Source organism: Marmota flaviventris, chromosome 17 (genome assembly GCF_047511675.1).
Source record: "Marmota flaviventris isolate mMarFla1 chromosome 17, mMarFla1.hap1, whole genome shotgun sequence".
Taxonomy (NCBI): domain Eukaryota; kingdom Metazoa; phylum Chordata; class Mammalia; order Rodentia; family Sciuridae; genus Marmota; species Marmota flaviventris.
Window position 1 is genome coordinate 58,083,582 of NC_092514.1, and position 18,795 is coordinate 58,102,376.

General features: G+C 49.8%; 2 protein-coding genes across 9 annotated transcripts; both read right to left on the minus strand.

Moving 5' to 3' along the window:
* Positions 1-1,921: 1,921 nt before the first annotated feature.
* Hexim1 (HEXIM P-TEFb complex subunit 1) lies at positions 1,922-5,841 on the minus strand. Its single transcript, XM_027947018.3, has one exon. It carries the CDS (start codon positions 5,150-5,152, stop codon positions 4,085-4,087), a length of 1,068 nt encoding a protein of 355 aa, XP_027802819.1. The 5' UTR covers positions 5,153-5,841; the 3' UTR covers positions 1,922-4,084.
* A 4,279-nt stretch (positions 5,842-10,120) lies between these two features.
* Positions 10,121-18,750, minus strand: Acbd4 (acyl-CoA binding domain containing 4). 8 transcript variants are annotated; one of them, XM_027947285.2, is made up of 13 exons: positions 18,662-18,750; positions 18,056-18,465; positions 17,221-17,319; positions 17,011-17,134; positions 16,741-16,865; positions 16,362-16,482; positions 16,193-16,277; positions 15,808-15,928; positions 15,474-15,560; positions 15,083-15,153; positions 14,918-14,993; positions 14,056-14,195; positions 10,121-10,789 (listed from the first exon to the last, which is right to left on the minus strand). In XM_027947285.2, the coding sequence occupies exons 5-13, from the start codon at positions 16,826-16,828 to the stop codon at positions 10,667-10,669; spliced, it is 912 nt and encodes a 303-aa protein (XP_027803086.2). In that variant the 5' UTR covers positions 16,829-16,865; positions 17,011-17,134; positions 17,221-17,319; positions 18,056-18,465; positions 18,662-18,750; the 3' UTR covers positions 10,121-10,666. The 8 variants fall into 8 exon arrangements, with proteins under 8 accessions (XP_027803086.2, XP_027803084.2, XP_071459021.1 ...); XM_027947283.2 differs by having other exon boundaries at positions 10,121-10,792; XM_071602920.1 differs by lacking the exons at positions 17,011-17,134; positions 17,221-17,319; positions 18,056-18,465; positions 18,662-18,750 and having other exon boundaries at positions 10,121-10,792; positions 16,698-16,834.
* Positions 18,751-18,795: the final 45 nt, after the last annotated feature.

Here is an 18,795-nt window from a genome sequence, read left to right on the forward strand (position 1 = left end):
CATGCATGTACTCTATCATTGTCCCATATACCCAGCCCTGTATACCTGTTTTTTTGTTTTGTTTTGGTGTTTTTTTTTTTGGGGGGGAGTGGGGGTATAGGGGATTGAACTCTGGGGCACTCAACCACTGAGCCTTATCCCCAGCCCTGTTTTGTATTTTATTTAGAGACAGAGTCTCACTGAATTGCTTAGTGCCTAGCTTTTTGCTGAGTCTGGCTTTGAACTCAGAATCCTCCTTCTGCCTCAGCCTCAAAATGCTAGGATTACAGGCATGTGCCAGCGCATCCGGCTGTATCTTAATTTTGTTTTTGTTTTTTAGTACTGAGGATTGAACCCAGGTGTATTCAACCACTAAGCCACATTCTTAGCCCATTTTGTATTTTCAGGCAGGGTCTCAATAAATTGCTGAGGCTGGCTTTGAACTTTTGATCCTCCTGCTTCAACCTCCTGAATCACTGGGATTACACTCCTGCACCACTGTGTCTGACTATCTTTTTTTTTTTTTTTTAATATATATGTTTTAGTTGTAGATGGACACAATACTTTATTGTATTTATTTATTTTTATGTGGTGCTGAGGATCGAACACAGGGCTTCGCATGTGCTAGGCGAGCGCTGTACCCCAGCCCCCTGACTGTATCTTTTGTGCTCTTTAAATCCTTACAATTATATGAAGTAGGCATGGCAATGCTTACTTTTGTTTTGTTGATAATAAGGAGGCTTAGAATTTGAGATGTGTCTAGGCTTTCACTGTTAGTTCATATCAAAGATATGACTAGGACCCTGGTTGTCTAATTCCTAGTTATACCTAGTCTTTTGCTTCCTATTTTTAGATATACTCCCTTGTTTTTTCCCCCAGCACTGGGGATTGAACCCAAGGGTGCTCTACCACTGAGCCACATCTCCAGCCCTTTGTGAGACAGTCTTCCTAAATTGCTAAGGGTCTCACTAAGTTGCAGAGACTGGCCTTAAAACTGTGATCCTGTGTCAGCCTCCTATGTCTCCCATTACAGGCTTGCATCACCATGCCAGGCTGACCTAGTCCTTTTTTCAGGACTAAACCAATATGGAACTCTTTAGTCCTCTCCCTCAAAATTGAAATCTGAAGGACCTTGTCTCCTAATGACCTCTGTTATAGGCTAGCCCAGGAAAAGCTGTCCTTACTCAAGGGAGGATAAAGTTCTGTCCAACTAGTTTGTCAGTTTGGGAAGCCATTTTCCCTGGTTGGTTACCCAGGTCCCAATATGAGAAAGGCAAGAAACTGAAATGTCTTAATTTGTAAGCCCATTCTTTTGAACGGCTCAGTTAAAATGTTTTGCAAAGGACTTTAGTGAAAGGCTCATAGTTGGCTAGGGGATCATTTGTCATCACAAGCCGGTTACTATAGGCAACTTGGCCTCTTTGTTGGGAGAGCAGTAGATTAGCCAAGTTCTGAATGTAGAAAGTGTTAATAGAAAACATGTTTTGCATAAACTTCATTCTAAGAACATAAATGCAATAAGTATAGTGAAATGCAAGTGCCTTTGAAAGAAAGATTCTGACAAAGTTGCATAACTCAAATCAAATTTGAGAGTTACTTAGAACTAAATATTTGTAAATTTTTTGACTGGACTTGTCTCCTAAAAGTAGAACACTTTTTTTTTCCTGATAATAAACACATTTGTAGTCTTTCCAAGATTGATTTTGGAAATTTCATGTTTCTAATGGTAGGGGAAATAGGTTCTTTCTATTAAATCCTCCATAAGAAGAGGATCTAAAATCAGAGATTATCACTGCTGCATCCTGTAGTGCAGTCAAAATGAGGCATGGCTCTGCACAGTAAAGCCAGAGGGCACTGTTGCTGCCACCTTTCCACCAAACATTTTTTCTTGTGCTGCTGCATGATGTCATAGTAGACGAAAAATTAAAAACACGAAGAAAACTATTTCAAAATAGACATTTAATGTAATCTTTAGGCCAAGGAAAAACACGGATAATACATTGTCTCCAGTGAACCGCCTACCAGAACAGGATGAGCGCAGTCCAGTTTTGAAGGCCCTCATTTTATCCTACTGGCATAATTCCCCTTGATTTTTTATTGATTTGTATATACTACTTATGCATCAGAAGGTGCACTCTTGAAGTTCCCACCACCTCCACTATTGCTATTTAGCTTCAAATGCTGGCTTCCCAAAGGGAGGGGTTTCTTCTTCTTTTCCTACAGAGGTTCTTAACCTTCAAGGAGTTTGACATCTCATGACTCTTAACTCCATCCCCAGAAAAAAATGTGCATATGACACAAGACTACATATAATTTTGTGAGTTCAGGGACCCAAAGGCCCCCTGTGGTTTATAAGGCCCCAAGTTAAGGAACCCCTGTGCTAATGATTTAAACAATAGTTTCCTTAGGGAAACAGGACAAGTGAATGAGGGCTGGGTAAACCATGGTGACAGGAAGGAATAGTCATTTAATTTTTTACTATTTTTGGGACAAGAATTAGTTCTCAGGGCCACCCTGCATTTCTTAAGAGCAGAGCTACTCAAGAACAAAAGCAGCTGTAAGCACAGTTAAGGAGACAGAACAGAATAGTTGCTGTATAAGAAACATGCAGGGTCCCTCCTTCAGCATCCAAGAACCTCATCTAACTAGAGGTTTTTCTTTTTATATTGGGGATTGAACCCAGGGGTACTTTACCACTGAGTTCAATCCCCAGGCCTTTTTATTTTTTGGAGACAATGTCTTGCTAGGCTGCCAAGGCTGGCCTCATGCTTGTGGTGATCCTCCTACCTCAGCCTCCCCAGGTAGCTGGGATTACAACCATGCACCACTTCACTGCTTTTCATTGGATTTACAGTGATGTGCATTTCTAACTTAGTTCAACCCTCATGGAAGGGTGGACAACTTTTTTTTTTTTTCTTGGTGTAAACACTTAGGTATTGGACAATTAGGGTAAGTCCTTGGTAAGTTTAATATTCCCTACCTTCAAACATCTCAGCATAAAGAGCCACCTGCCACTGCCAAGCACAGGCCTATAATTCCAGCTACTAAAGTGGCTAAGGGCAGGAGGATTGGAAATGTGAGGCCAGCCTCAGCACATTACAGAGACCCTGTCTCAGAGAATCAAAAGGGTTGGGAATGTAGCTCAGCTGTAAAGTGCCATGGGGTTCAATCCCCAGTACTGAAAGAAATAGCTGTCCCATAAATTTACCTAATCTAATCACTGCTTAAAGCAAGGTTTACTAAGAGCCTCATCCAAGCATCCAGGAACTTCTAGCCCTGTGGGGGTGGGGAGGCAGGTAGGGAGGGAAGAATTACTAGAAACCAACTTGTAGGAATGAAGGCTGTTAGTTGTCTGTCCTAACAAACTGCCAAATTGTGTTAGTAGACTTGAATGGCCATCAAGAAGCAGAATTAAAATTAAGCTTCTGACTATAGCTTCTGTGCACTCTCCAAAACACATTTCTCTAACATCATGAAAGAAAACCAAGGCACTAGAAAGCAAGCACACTTTAAGTATTTAAGATAATCAAATATTTATATTTTGGCTGAACTGTATATTGAAGCATACTAAAACCTATTCATTGTTGGGGGGGTCACAAATTAAAAAAAAAAATTCTCCCATTTTTTTTTTTCAAACTGACAATGACTATTTCATCATCTCTCCTCAAAAATGTAGTCATAAATCAAGAGTTAGGTCTAGAAATCACACTGAAACTATGTTACATTTACAAATATTAAATTTATTATAACTAGAATGAATTTAATGGTTCTCAGATTTGGCCACCTTGTAGCTCCGCTTAAGGAGGGGATTTTTTTAAACAGAAAAATGCATTATAACTTGGTCAAATTACTTACACATTAAAAAAAAAACTCCTTCTAAAAAGGAAAACAAGAAAAGCAACTCTCCAGTTTCACATAATTAAAGAACAGGAGAAAGCACGCAAGCTACATCATAGCTAAATTTACCAAACCAACCAAAGCCGGGGGGATTTTCTCTTCTGATTATGTGTCATAAAAAGGTCCGCTGTCTTATATACACATGTATATAATGTTACATTCCAGCTCTGTAAAAAGTCCCCTTTGCCCCCTCCCCGCAAGTTTCAGTCTAGTCTCCAAACTTGGAAAGTGGCGCACGCTCCTGCTGCCGGTGCAGTTCGTTCTCGGTCAGCAGCTGGAGGTTCTCGGCGCGCAGTCGGTCCAGCTCCAGCTCCAGCTCCCGCACACGAGCGTCGTCACCCAGCCGCTTGCTTTCCAGCCGCAGCCGGTTGTTCTCGTCCTCCATGCGCGAGAGGCACTTCTCCAGCTCCAGGTACTCTTTGATGAGCTCCTGCTTACTCATATTCTGCAGGCTCTCCGCATGGTACCGCTCGTACGTCTCCGAGAAGTCCCGCTGCAGAAACTCGCTGCCGTCCCCTCCCATCCCGTCGCTACCCCCGTCCTCTTCACCGGCTTCTTCCATAAAGTCCTCATCGCTAGTGTCGTCGGATTTGGCGGCGGTTCGTTTGGGGTAGAGCCCGGTTTTGAGATCTGGCTCCTCCTGGTCGTGGTCATCCATAAGGAACTGCGTGGTATTATAGGGCGCGACCGGCTGGCCCTTGGCGAACATCTCAGCTCGAATCCTGGAAGCTCGCAGGCTCTGCTTCTCATCGAACTTTTTCTTCTCTTCCCAGGTCAGCTTGTAGTACGGTTTCCAATGCCGCTTTTTCTTGGAGGGGCGTCTCCTGTGTTTCTTCTTGCCTAGCTGTCTCTGCTGTTGTCCCCACGCCTCCTCTCCCCCAACGGCAGAAGCCCCCAACTTGTTGGCCTCGTTGTCATGACACGGCTGGGCAAGCGCCTCGGACATCGGTTCTCCTCCCGGCGGTGAGGAGACTCCGCCAGCGGACATGTCGTCCCCATTTTGGCCCTTCTCGCCCACTTCCAGGAAGCTTGATTCTGGACAGGCCTGGGTCTGCAGGGGAGGAGGATGGGGCTCCAGACTCCCTTCCCCCTCTGGCCCCGGCCGGCCACCCGACTGGGGGGACGCTCTCGATTGCCACCTACCGTCCTCCGAGGGCACCCGCTCCTCCGCGCCTGGGGGGCTCTCAGGGTTCCGTTCTTCATGGACAACAGCAGCACCTGTACAGTTGCTAGTTTGAGGCTGGTGTTGATATTCTGACAAGAGTGGTTCGGCCATGACTAGAAGAGTCCGCGAAGTTTGAGGAATTTTGTCTGTAAGTCCTTAAGGGGAAAAAGAGGTTTATCTTTTCTTTTAAAATATGTCCAATAGTTCTCTTCGGTCTGTAATTTCTGCAGTGACGCCTTTAGCCAGTCCTTCTGTCAGCAAACTCCAATCCCAACTTGGGAGCTCAAGTCAGTAAAGGGTTAAGCGCCCACAGCGCGGCCAGCTAGCGGGTCCGAGGGGTGCAGCGGCAGGAACAGTACGTAACGTGCGGACTGGGTGGGCTTCAGACCTCCCCGCCGAATGCCCCCACGATCGAGGAGTTGGGCAAGAAGATGAGATTAAGTCCAACGGGTTAAGTTCAGCCCCGAAGGGGTTAAAACTACCCGATGACGCTTTCTCCGAGGGGCCGAATCCACAAAGGGTTAAATCCCCTGCCGCAGAGCCCACAAGGGGTTAAAGTCCCAGAGCCACCTCCTCCCACTTCCACGGGTGTCGCTCCAGCCCAAGCTCCCAGTTCCCTAGGCCCGGCCGGAGCCTTAGCCGAGGACAGACAAACTCATCTCCCCTTTGGCTCGATGCTCTGCTCAGCTCAATTCTCCTCCGCCTCCTCCTCTTTTCCTCCCTCCCTCCTCCCCTTTCAGACAGCTCCTCTTCCGCCTCCTTCCCCGACTTCCCCTCCCAACCTGCCTTTCCACCTGCCAACTTCCAACTGCTGCCTCCCAGCCCTCTGCGCCCCTTTTATATAGAAGTCTGTTCGTCCCCCCCATGCGCATGCGTAACGGAGTACCCATCACTGGATACCGGGAGTCGTAGTTTCCATCTTTCAGGCCCGCCATCCTCGCGCGCCGTGCGACGTAGCCAATCCCAGATCACGCAGGAGGCGTCTCCCAGGCCGCCTCCTTCCATCGCTTAGCCCTTGCTAGAGAAACCCGAGTGACCATTGGTCAAGAGTCGCTTGTCTCACCAAGGAAGGAAGGCCAATCGCAGAGGACATGGGGCGGGTTCTGGACCATACCATTCTGCTTAAGGAATACAAGAAGATTCCATGATCTTTGGGAGCCCACACAGAATATTTTTATGAAAAGGTGCGTTTTAAAGACTATTATCGTATTCTGTTATCAGCGGAAGGGTTCCGTCAATGATAAACATTTGTTAATTAAAGTAAAAAATGGTTTATTCCTAAAAAGTAGTCCCTAATGTGTAAAAGAGGAGAAATCCTATAAAGAAAGATGCTGGCCACAACTACAAACTCTGGATTCATAAGACTACAGCAATGGCTTAAAGGTGGGTTGTTGGTGCCTGGGCCGGACATTTGCGGAAGGATATAGTCAACATGTTTTTGTAAAAAAAAAAAAAAAAAAACGTAAAAGCGCATGAAGAAGTAAACAAATGAAGAATAAAAAAAGTGCCGCCTTAAAGAGACAGTATGACCGCCCTTTCGTGCAGCAGCCTCAGACGAGGCCTCGGGAGAGAAGAGAGAGGGTTCGAGTCCCGGGTGACGTCGATCCCTGACTACCTCGGGAACCCTTGGGTGAAGGTGGCCGAGTTCCAACCCCTGCCTGGTCTCTGAGATCCGTCTTCGCCCCAGGGGCCAATGCAAAATGGAGATCGGCGACCGAGCCTCTCCCGTGGCCGGATCTAAAGCGCTGGGTGGGGGTGAAGGACTCGCCCTCTGATCTCGGCTTCTGTCGAAGAAAATGGCCTCCTGGGGCTGATTTGGTCTCTTCACTTCCGAGACCTAAAACATTTCCTCAGCTAGGTCAGGGGAAGCTGGGTCATCTAATGAGCATCATTCTTGAGAAGGGGTTCGAAATGAATGAGTTTAAATAAACAGTCTTGGGTTTCTAGAAGAGAAGGGGGGTGTCATCCACAGAGGTCCTCCCTTCTCAGTGGATGCTGAACGAGAATGAGGGAGGGAGGTAGGGAAGCAGGGCCAGAGGCTTCCCTAATGAGGAGGAAGGGCCTTGCCCTGAAATGAGGATCCAGGACTGTGGGGGTAGATTCGTGGCCGCGGGGGTCGGGTGGGGGGATTCCCCAGTGAGAGGCATTCTCCAGACGCAAAACTCTGCCCAAAGATCCGGGAGAGCCCTCCACGTTAATCACTTTGGCATAATCGCCACTTTCTCCCAGGCCACCCACCCAGTGACCCATTCTTATTCCATAATAGCAATTCCTTACATTCCAAATGGTGTAGATTGGATGAGGTTCTTTTAGGCACAGAACCGTTTGACCTCATCATAGCCCAGTGAGGTAGGCAGGGTAGGAATTATTGTTTCCATTTTAAAGAAATCTTTTAAAAATTGTGGAAATTAAGTGACTTGTCCAAGATCACATGACAGCTAAGTGGCAGTTCTGGCTAAAGTGACCCCCATGCCATTTTTCTTTCTGTCAGAAACAGAACTCCCTCCCCACACGCACCTTTTGTTCCTCAAGAACTCTAGTTTGGAGTTCCTTTTATTTCCAATAGCCTTCACCTAATGCAAACCCTTATTTCATCATTTGGTTGTTAAGAGGGCACAAAGATTAATAAAATGTCATACTTGCTTCAGGTTGTTCATGGACTGCCACCAAACCACAGTGAACCAAAATGGCAAGTAAAGAAAAATCCCAGGGCTGGGGATGTGGCTCAAGCGGTAGCGCGCTCGCCTGGCATGCGTGCGGCCCGGGTTCGATACTCAGCACCACATACCAACAAAGATGTTGTGTCCGCCGAGAACTAAAAATAAATAAATAAATATTTAAAAAAAAAAAAAAGAAAAATCCCCATAAAGGCTTGTGAGCCAAGCTGTTTGAGTTGGCTCTTAAGATGAAGAATTTTCGTGCAAAGTGGCAGGAAGAGACATTTTACTTTTTTTTCCCCCCAGTATTTATTTTTTTAGCTTTTAGGTGGACACAATATCATTATTTTATTTTTATGTGCTGCTGAGGATCAAACCCAGTGCCTCAGGTATGCCAGGCAAGCGCGTTACTACTTGAGCCATATCCCCAGCCCGAACGATTTTACTTTTTATTATTATTTTTTGAGAGGGGATCTCGCTGTTTCCAAGACTGGTCTGGAACTTCTGGGCTTAAGCCATTCTCCCTTCAACCTCCTGAGTAGTTGGAACTATGGGCCTGCGCCCCCACCCCTGGCCAGAGGCTCGGTGGAGGATCTCCATTTTGCATTGGCCCCTGGGGCGAAGACGGATTATGAGGAGTAGGCCTCCTATGGGAAGCAGATTATTGTCTAGGAGCATGAAGTGGTTGGTAGGGCGGTAGTAATAGGCATGTTCAGTGCAGACTGCCTCCAAAGAAAAAGAAGCAGAAGTGACTCTGGGACTTATCCAGGTGTTTTGGAAATTACCACCCCAGCTTTGTGTGGGCTTCAAGTAAATCAAGTCTATCTGAAAAGACTTCCCTCCTCTGAATTTCTTTCTTTTTTTTTTTTTGTACCAGGGATTGAACTCAGGGGCACTTGACCACTGAACCACATCCCAGCCCTATTTTGTATTTTATTTAGAGAGGGTCTCACTGAGTTGCTTAGCGCCTTGCTTCTACTGAGGCTGGCTTTGAACTCATAATTCTCCTGTCTCAGCCTTCCAAGCTGCTGGGATTACGGGCTTGCCCCACCGTGCCCGGCCTGAATTTATCTATCCCTTAGGAGGCTCTTATAGACCAAGAATCCAGAAGGAAGGGTCTTGGTAGAGAATTTCACTAGGAGAGTCAAAAGCCCTTCAAACTTTTACTATATTTTTAGGCTTCAGAGGAACTGAGGCTGAACCCAGCCTGTTTACTAGATGGTTCAGCTATAAGGTCTCATTTGTCTTACTGGGGGAGAGGTGATCAGACTCATACAGTGTGAAATTCTGCTATGAAACAAGGGGCCAGGCACCTCAATATTGACTGAATTCCATTCCTTTGTCAGACATTTTATCTGGTCAATCATTGTTAAACCCCACTGTTAAACTCAGGCTTGCCTTTTGATGAAGGGATCATTCATGTTTCACAAACAAGGAAACCCAGGCTCAGAGCAGTTAAGAACCTTGCCCAGGTTCACAGAGCCAGCATGCAAGGGGAGGACTGCATCCTCCCTGCAACCCATCACCAGTTTAGTCTTTCTCCAGCTGCCCTGCTGCTGTTCATCTTTATCAATGAAGGCCAAAGAGTGACTGTGGCTTCCAGTGGGGCAAATGATGGCCAAGCTTGGGGCAGTGGAGAGGGGCTGAGGGAGCTCAGAAGTCTAAGGGACTCTAGCCAAGGGCCTTCAAGACTGCTTCTTACTCAAGGACAGAAAGGTCCTGGGACCCAAGTGGTGGCAGCTGCTGGAGGTCAATGCTGCTACAGTCCTCCATGACTCTGAACCCTGCCCAGGCACCAGGAGGCACTTGGAGTGGCCAGGTCGAGATCAAATACGGGCTGGTAGCTGGAGCCAGGGAGGCCCAGGAGGGAAGACCGGGCAGGCACGGACCAGAGGGAGGCTTCGCAAAAAAAAGTTACAAAAGTTCAGAAGCCAAGCGGTCCCTAAGGCCTAAGCAGGAGCTAGGCCTACCTTAATAGGTCTTGTCCCCGCATTCAGCGGAGAACAGGGGCGGGGCTCCCGCTGGACATTGGCCTTCCAGAAAGTTCTCTTGGAAGATGGGAGGTATGCTGAGGAGAGGGCCACGGGCATAGCGAGAAGCCGCCGCTCTCCCCTTCAGACAGGGCCCCAAACTCGGGCCCTCCTTGTCACACCCCGCCCCCTTGCTCTGCCGGGACCGGCCCTACCAGCCCCGTGTGCCCAGACGGGGCGGGAAGGCAGGGCGCTGGGAGCCAGGGCGCGGCCGCCCGCCGGGGACCTGTTTTCCCTCGGTTTGCCCGGGGAGGAGGGAAAACAGTCCTCATTCAGAAACTAGCCGCGGGCCTCTGGGGCCGTCCACGGGGCACTGGGGGAGGAGCCTGCCGGGGTCCTGTGCCTCGCGCACTGAGCCCCTTCCCGCTCCCTTCGTGGGGGCCCAGACGGCAGAAGATTGAGGTTTTATTTTATTTAGTGAAACATTCATTCGTAAAAGAATCTTCTGTGAAGACGTCCTGAGCGGTGTGTCGGGGCGGCTGGACAGGGAAGCAAGCAAGATCGGCGCTCCCCGCCCTCCCCGGGCCTGCGCACTCCTCCACCTCCCAGCCAATCCGTCTTCCAGGGCCTGGCCCAAGTCCCAACTTGCCCAAGAGCTGAGCCGCCTCTGGGAGAAGCCTGGAGTCAAGTGACCCAGAGGGTGGGGCCGGAGGGGCTGAGACCTGGCAGCCCCGCCTTGCTCACAGCCACCCGAAAATGTGGGGATGAGCACCTAGTCTGCAGCCTTCCAGGACAGCGTGAGGTGGGTGGAAGGAGAGTCTGTGTGACCTGCTTGGAAGGGTGGGGTCTTATCGGGCCCCTATTGGGTAAGGGGGTGCCAAGGCAAACGCGGATGGGAGGGGATTGCTAATGCTTTTCTCCTAAAACGTGGGAGACTCAGGGCACAGCAGGACAGGAGTTCAAAGCCCCCTGGGTTGACTAGAGGCCCCTTGCTGAAGTCACCTCTTCTGGATCCGAAACTGCCGTAACAGCCACTGGACGACGAAGGGCCACAGGAGGAGGAAGAGCAGCGTGGGAGCCGAGAGCCTGAGAGGCCAAGGCCGAGCCCTGGGCCTGGGCCTCTGCTGTCAAGAGGGAAGGAGTCAGAGGCCATCCTAGGCTCAGCACAGCCCTCCTTAGGAACCTGCTTCCAGAATTCACAGAGAGTCCTGCCTCCCCAAGATTGGGAGGATCTTACCCCCAAGTCTGAACCACTAGCTGGCAGTGTCCCTGACTCCTTGAGACCCAACTTCCTCCCACATCTTCCAGGCCCAGATGCCAGGACAGGCTGGAGGGAGGGACTGGCTCCTCTGGGCCACACAGCAATGACCCTGTTAGGACCAAAAAACCCTGTATTGTAAAGTATGTGCCACATATTTTAAACAAGGACCTGATGTTAGTTTGGAAATGTTCTCTTCCAGCTGGGCCGGTGGTGCACACCTGTAATCCTAGCTACTGGAGGCTGAGGCAAGTTCGAGGCCAGCCATCCCCAGCACAAAAATAAATAAATAAATAAATAAATAAATTTTTAAAAATCATCTTCTAGAAAGAGCCAGAGCTCCTTGGAGAAGTGGCAGATTCCAGGACAGGGGCAGTGAAAGGAGCTGGTGGGGAGTGTGTGGGGCCTCTTGTACCAGAAAGCCAGGTAGCTTCTAAAAATGAAGGAGGTCATGTTCTAAGAAGGTAAGACCTGCCTTGCAAGGATCTCCACTGCCAGACTGGAGACAATCTGGGCATCAAAAAGAATGATCATTACAGTTGATGGGGATACTGAGTCTTTAAAAATCAGGAGTCCATAATCTACTCAAAAGAGAAAACTAACTGGGATGGGGAATCACACACTTGTGACGTGGAGGCTGAGGTAGGAGGATTGAAAGTTTGAGTCCAGTCTCAGCAATTTAGTGAGACCCTGTATCAAAATAAAAAGGACTGGGGTGTAGCTCAGTGGTAGAGGGGTGCCCTGGGTTCACTCTCCAGTACTGTTAAAAAAAAATACGAATAAGAAAAACTAGAAGTTTATCACCATTGAGGAGACTACTTTTAAGTCAACTCCTTACTTTAAAAATAGATAATTAAGGGCTGGAGGTTACAGCTCAGTGGCAGAGTGCTTGCTTAGCATGCTTAAAGCCCTTTCAATCCTTAGTACCCCCCCACAAATAATAATAAGGTCTTGGGTTCTATGCCAGGTGTCATATGCACAAACAATAAGAAGAATTAAGAACTTATTCTGCTTTTCCATAAGGGATTGTATTTCAAGAAAACCCAAGATAAACAGGGAAACCCTACAGAAATTTTTCATCTAATAAATGTTTCAGGAATAGAATTTTAAAATCAATTTTTTTTTTGCAATCACTAATTAAATAATTGATTCAGGCAAAGATAATCAATTGTTATCAAAAACTGTGTGGCAAATTCTGAGGAGCCAGATATTTCCTGGATTCAAGAGGAAAACTTGACTTTACATAGGTGGAGTGAGATCTTCACCCCTTCTTTTATGCCAGCAGACCTTGCTACAATCTCTAGTAGTAAACATCCAGGTATCAAATGTCCTCTGATGTGAAGAACATCACCTCTGGTCCAAAATCTTTAACCTGACCCTAACTCAGTTTCTTATTTCTAATGTCCAGTTCACAGGAAACACATCGTATAGAGGAAACACATGGAATTAGACCCAAAAGGTGGAACATTCATTCTACAGCCTCCTTCCCAAGCCTGATCAGCAAGCTAGTAGCATGGGAATGCACTGGTCTAGATTAAAGGACACTTAGCATAGAGATGCTTAGCAGCAGAGCGCTTTTCTACCATGCTCAAAGCCCTGGGTTCAATCCTCAGTACCCCCCCCCCCAAATAATAAGAATAATATAATCACTTAAAGGACAGAAGAACTGGGTGCAGGGTATAGTCCTGGACTGAGCAAACAGCAGATGGAAAAAGCAGTTTTAGGACAACTGGAGAACTCTGAATTTGAATTTGGTATTTGATGAGTTAAGGAATTAGTTGTGTGTGATAAAATGTTTTGGCAAGGTAGTAGAATGTTTTTGAGAGATGTAAATCCAAGTATTTTGAGGTGAAACATCATGATGTCTATAATCTACTCTAAAATCCTTGGCATTTAAAATTGGCAAAAAGTAGAAAAGTAAAAGAAAAGAAAGAATGCCCTGTGGGGGGAGGGGTGGTTCTGAAAGTCAGCCATTAAGAAGGGATGTTGAAATCACTGTTGTAATGGCTCATACCCACTATGCTCAGTGGGTTAGGGGTCACCCCAGAGATCCCCACATGCAGCCAACCCTCTTGTGCTCTAGCCACCCCAGGCTTCTCAAGAACAGACCATGCATACCTGGGCCTGGTGGTGCATACCTGTAATCCCAGAGATTTAGGAGGCTGAGGCAAGAGGATATCAAGTTCAAGGCCAGCCTCAGCAACTCAACATGGCCCTAAGCAACTTAGGGAGGAAACCCTGTCTCAAGGGGAAAAAAAGAAAATTTGGGGGACATATCTCTGTGGTTAAAAACCAAAACAACAACAACAACAACAACAACAAAAAACACCCACTGGGTTTTCAATCCCCAGCACATCCCTCCAAAAATAAAAATAAAAAAACCAGACCATTCAGAATGCTGGGTACCAGAGTAAAAGGGGAGACCAACTTGAGGCTATGCCCAACTCCATCCTAAATGTTAATAATAACTGTAATAACAATGGACTGCACTGGAGGAGGCCTTGCTGGACACTGAGCACTGCAGAAGCACCTTTGTGCATCTCAGTGAGGCTCTGTGCCCTCAGACAAGTTACTCAACCTCTCAGAGCCTTAGTTTCTCCATGTGTAAAAGGGAGATGAAAAGAAAACCTATTTCATGGGCTCACCATATGGATTCATTGACAGAATGCAGATATTTGGCTGCTGGGGCTCCAGAAATGTTAGCTGTCATTTACTCAACATGGCTGAGCTGGATGGAGGATGCAGGACTGAATCAACTGTTTGGGGGTAAATCCTAAATCTGAGAATTGGAGTTTTGGCTGAGGGGCAACAGGGACCTCAGCTCTAGTGCAAAGCTCAGATACCTCATGGTCCTCCTAACTCTTGGTATTAGCCTCACGCTGGGTTTCTTTCAGGAAGAGGTGGATAAGCAGGGAAGGGTCCTCTTCCCACTCTCCCACCAGGATAGAAGTACTTTAGACCCCCTGACCTCCCTGCCTGCAACAGAAGCCACACCATTCTTTGCACAGAGCTGTGGGCAGATGGAGGCATGGTGACAACGACAGAAATGGCTTGATGAGGAGCCCAGAGCAGAGACAAAGTTCGGTACCAATCTCGTACCAATTCTTAAATAAGGGAGGGGGACCTCACCTGCTCAGGGGGCTGGGGCTTGCTTTCCAGGCTCTGCAGCCTCCCCTGGACATCCAGCATGTTCTCCTGCAGTGCCCGAACTGTCCCCACCAGCCATGTATCCAACTCCTGGGGCCCCAGCAGGGTGACCCCCAACCCTTCTGCAAAGCACAGAGACACAGGGAAGGGGACTCAGCTATGGTGCAGACTTGGGCAGGTCTGGGAAAGTGTCTAAGTAGAGCTGAATGCTTAGTCCCAAGTATGCCTCTTGTAATGGCCTCATCCACAGGGCTGAGTACTGGGCTGTGGCGGGTGAGAGGATTGAATCCCACAATTTCCATTGATTAGCTGGAAGAATATGGGTAAATCTTTAACTTTGAGGAGTCTCATTTTGTCATCTGAAAGTTAGAAGGACTTGGGGGTATGGCTCAGTAGTAGAGCGCTCCCCTAGCCCTCAAGGCAGCTTGCTCAGTGAAATAAAGGAAATATTTATGGACATGCTCCTTTGGGGATTTGGCACACAGGAAATTCTAAACGGGAATAGGGCAGAATTCATTGTCTTTTGAGATTCCCAAGAGAGAATTTCAGAAAATTTTGGTGACTTCCCAAAGCCATGAAGCTGGCAGTGACAGAGCTGTCCTTGCTCAGCGACCTGCAGAGGGTATAGACTCTTGGGTGGCCTGCAGGTGAGGAGGCAGGGCAGGGGTTTGTCCACCCAGGCAGGCGTCTGCGGCTGTTTGGCAACCTTTGCTGGGCAGAGGCTGCTGTCCCCAGGACCTGCTCTAGACTTTTACCTTTGCCCTAAGAGTGAAGCCAAGGGAAGGCCTGGGGCCCTAGAACCCTGGGGAAGGGCAGAGGGGGTGAAAGGACAGCAGGAGCTCACCTTCCTCTCCAGGGGGCTCAAGACTGTTTCTGGTGTCAGGCTCTCCTCCAGCTGCTCCCCTCTGTTCTGCCCAAACCTGCTGAGATGAGTCACAGGTCCAGGGGTGGAAGTGGAGAACCAGGGCACAGTGGGTAGGGAAGGGGAAGGAATGGAGGGTAGTCTCACCAACTCAGGTTCTAGCTGCTCCAGGGAATCACAGAAAACCTCCAAGTCCAGGTCTCTGGGTGGCTGGGACTCTGGGTAAGGGGAGGTAGGGTTATTGCCAAGAGAAGGCCCTGGAGGGAAGGGAGGGGTGCAGAGCTGGGCAGAGACACCCATTCAGAAGATACCAGGAGTCCCGCCACAGATACCAGGACCCCAGGAGTGAGCCCCTGGAACAGGCATCCCAGAGCCTGTCCCCTGGCCTTTGGAAATGTAGGGGGGCTCAGTGTCCATGGGCAAGAGCCATGAAGGTCACAGCATGGCATGCCTCCCAGCCTGCTCTCCTCCACCCCTCCTAGAGGTGGCCACCACCAGCCTGGGTTTAGTCCTTTGTGCCTCCTGCCCAAGCACTAACCTGGGCATGGGGATGCTGGCTGCTTGGGATGGCAGGGAGGTCCAGGGATAGCCCCATCATCACCATTCAGCACCTGCACTTTCCAGCCTGTTAGGACACAATATCCAGAGATGGGGCTGGGGAAAGGCTAGTACCACTTAAGTGACATCAAGTCCCTCAGCCCCATTAGCTAGGAACACTGCTGAACACCCAGTCCATCAAGAGCACTGGCTGGGGTCCTTACAGGGACATCAACTGGGGCCCTCGGTGTCCAGCACCTCCCTTCCCAGCCCCCTTAGCCTAGACCTAAGACAGTTCACTTGAACTTTTGGAGCTCCCATGCTCGGGATCTGACCTGTGACCCTTCTCAGGAAGCTTTCTGGGGGCCTCGGCATGTCTGGGATCACCTGGTACAGGGGCTCGAAGTAACCAAACATATCCTCTGCCACCTCGCCCAGTGGCACGGTGTCGATCACCTGTGGGGGAGGGGCTCTCATGGAGAAGAGTTGGCCCTTCCCACCTCTGCTCCCTCTGTCCTCTTTCAGTGGGCCCCTTCCCCATTACTATGCCCTGGCATACACTTCTACCTTGCACCCTGCAAGACACAGGGGCAACAGGAAGGTGGTGATTCCCAAGTTGGTATCAATGTGTAGGAGACATGATGGAGATCAGCACCAGAAGGGTGAGGGGCAAGCCATCGATCTGGAAGCTTGGGGACAGAGAGCCACAGCCCTTCATACCTTCTGTGCTACGAGTTTCATCTCAGTGATGTAGGCGGACATGGCCTCCTCCCTGCTCATCTTGCCCAGGCTGTTCCAGGCATCCCTGGAGTGTGGGGGGAGGGGTAGAGGGCTGTGAAAAGGCTGGTTAACAGCTGAACCGAAGTTGATGGGCAGGTGAGGAGCTCACCACTTATATCGTCCAATGGGGTCCCAGAATCCAGGCCTTGGGACCAAGCAGGGCCCCATGGTAGCTTGCTTGTAGTAGCTATAGAATCGCAGCATCTCTTCGTAGGACGGGCGGTAAGAACCTGGGTACAGGATTGGGAAGTGGAGAACACAACATCACCTCCAGCTCAAGAGAATAGAGGGAAAGGGGGAACACCCCTGGAGAGGGCAGAGATGGGGAGGGGTCCCATCCATCTGGACAAGGACAGGAGATAGCGGGGACCATCAGGATAGTCCAGGTAGGAACTTGTGTGAAAACACTGCAAGGATCTTCCTCACTAATTTCTTAGAGTCTTACCCCAGCATCCTGAACCCCAAAGCGCTGGTCCCCGCAGCCTCACCATTCTTAGGAAGGTTCTGAATGACGCTGACCGCAGCCTGGAACTGTTTCTGGTAGTCTGGCTCTGGGCTTTCATTCTTGGTGCCCATGCTTCTCCAAGCCCTGGGGCCCTACTTTGGGGCGACTCTGCAAGAACGACCCTAGGTATGAGCAAGCCTCAAGATCCATGAGCCACGGGTCCATTCCCAGAGGAGCGTAACTAGGGTCTTTAGAGGCCTGAGAGAGAGCTGTGAAGTCAGAAATTGAGGCTGAGCAGGCTCATTTTCCCTACCTCAAGGCAGTAGGGGTGGGGTCGATGTGGTGAGGACCTCAATAAGTGAGTGGAGAACCAGGTGCCAAGGGTTCCAGAGCTGACATGTCTCAGATGCGCTTTTCTAGGTGCACATCTCCAGCTCCTGGACAGGCGAATGAGGGAACGAAGGATCAGGGCGGGGCGAACAGCCTCGGACCAAGGGCCCCCATAGCCCGGCCCGGCACTCACCCCGCGACTCCCAATGCCGGGACACCTGGGTCCTCTCTCGCCACTAACTGGTGGCTTCCGACTGACCTCTGGGTCCAGTCTGGCTGGGATGGGAACGCACTGCAAGAGGGTAAATTCAAGCCAATGAGAGGCACCGTTTCACATTCAGTTTCTATACACTAACCACTCAGAACGGCCCTTTCAAGATTATGTAAATAGCGTCGCGGTGCTTGTACCAATCAGGCGGGGATAATCTACGTGTTGGACTCCCAAATCCGACAGCCAGAGGCGAGCTGCGGCGCCCCCCGGTGGACATAGTGAATAGTCGTGGGGTCCTTGCGCCCCCTCGTGGAAATTCACTCCCGCTGGTTTTTGCCCACCCCACTATATATAGGAGCCGTCCAACTCAGATTTTCGGATACTTGGGCGCTGGGGAATGAGAAGTAATAGAGTCTTGTTTTGAGCCAAGAGTTCTGGAGGAGAGACATCGGAGCTGAATTTTGGAAGATTTGAGAGTGACCCAAGAGAATTACGAGGATGGTACTCCTGGAAGAAGGGCTCGAAAGATCAATAAGTACAAAGGTGAAGACTTGATATTCAGAAAGAAAATTCAAGGCTCCACAGGGGTGGGGACTCAAGTCAGTATGCAAAATCTCTGGATTGAAAATATCTGAGAATGGGGAACAATAGGTGGCAGATCTAGGTCCCGAAAACAGCGGTTTTCTGTGTGGGAGGCCCTGGGATGGGCAACTGCCCAGTGGCGGTTTGTGCCTGGCTCTCTGCCCTGACCCAGGACACCTGCTGCGGACAACGCAGCTATCAGGACATCCCACCCTTCTCGCTTATAAGCACACACCTGACACGGCCACCAGAATCTGCACGTGGACGTTGCCCACGAGTTGGTGTCAAGGACACTCACACAGCGTGAGGCGGACCACGGAGCCCCAGGCTGGGGTGTCAATCCGTTCAAGCTTCTGGGGTGTCAACCCCAGAACCAGTTCCCAATTTCTCGACTTGGTGCTTCCTCACTCTCCAGATCAGTCAGTTTCGGGACTTCCACCACTGAGGGTCTGCACTGGCCCAGCACCCGGAGGTTAATTCAGTGATGTCACTGCCAAGGCCTCCCTGTCCCCGCCCTTCGGGTTTGCTCTGCCGGGCCGCTCCGCACGGTTCTCGAGTTCTGCGGGGTTTCCCGGCCCGAAGACCCTTAACCCAGGACAGTCCTCGCAGAGACCGGTCCCCTGCCTGGCTCCCTTCCGAGTCCTCCTGGTGGAACCGATGAGAGAGGGTGGGGTGGGTTCCTGCGTCCTCTTGGAGTCAAGGGTCCCCGGAAAGGAGAGGGTGTTTGTGCTTGAGGACAGCCCTCACCCCTCTAGTGCCGCCCCCCCGCCCCGCCATGTAGGCTCTGACCACAGATGTGGCGGAGATCCGAAGATCGCACGGGAAAGGGGAGGGGACTCACGACCAAACGCGGAGACTCTGGGGGGACGCACAGCTCCGGGCCTGGGGTCCCACGGCCGGCTCGCGCCGCCCCCGCGCAGTCCTCGCTCCGCCCCTGCCCCGCCACCTCGTCCCTCCCTCTTTCCCTCCTCCCAA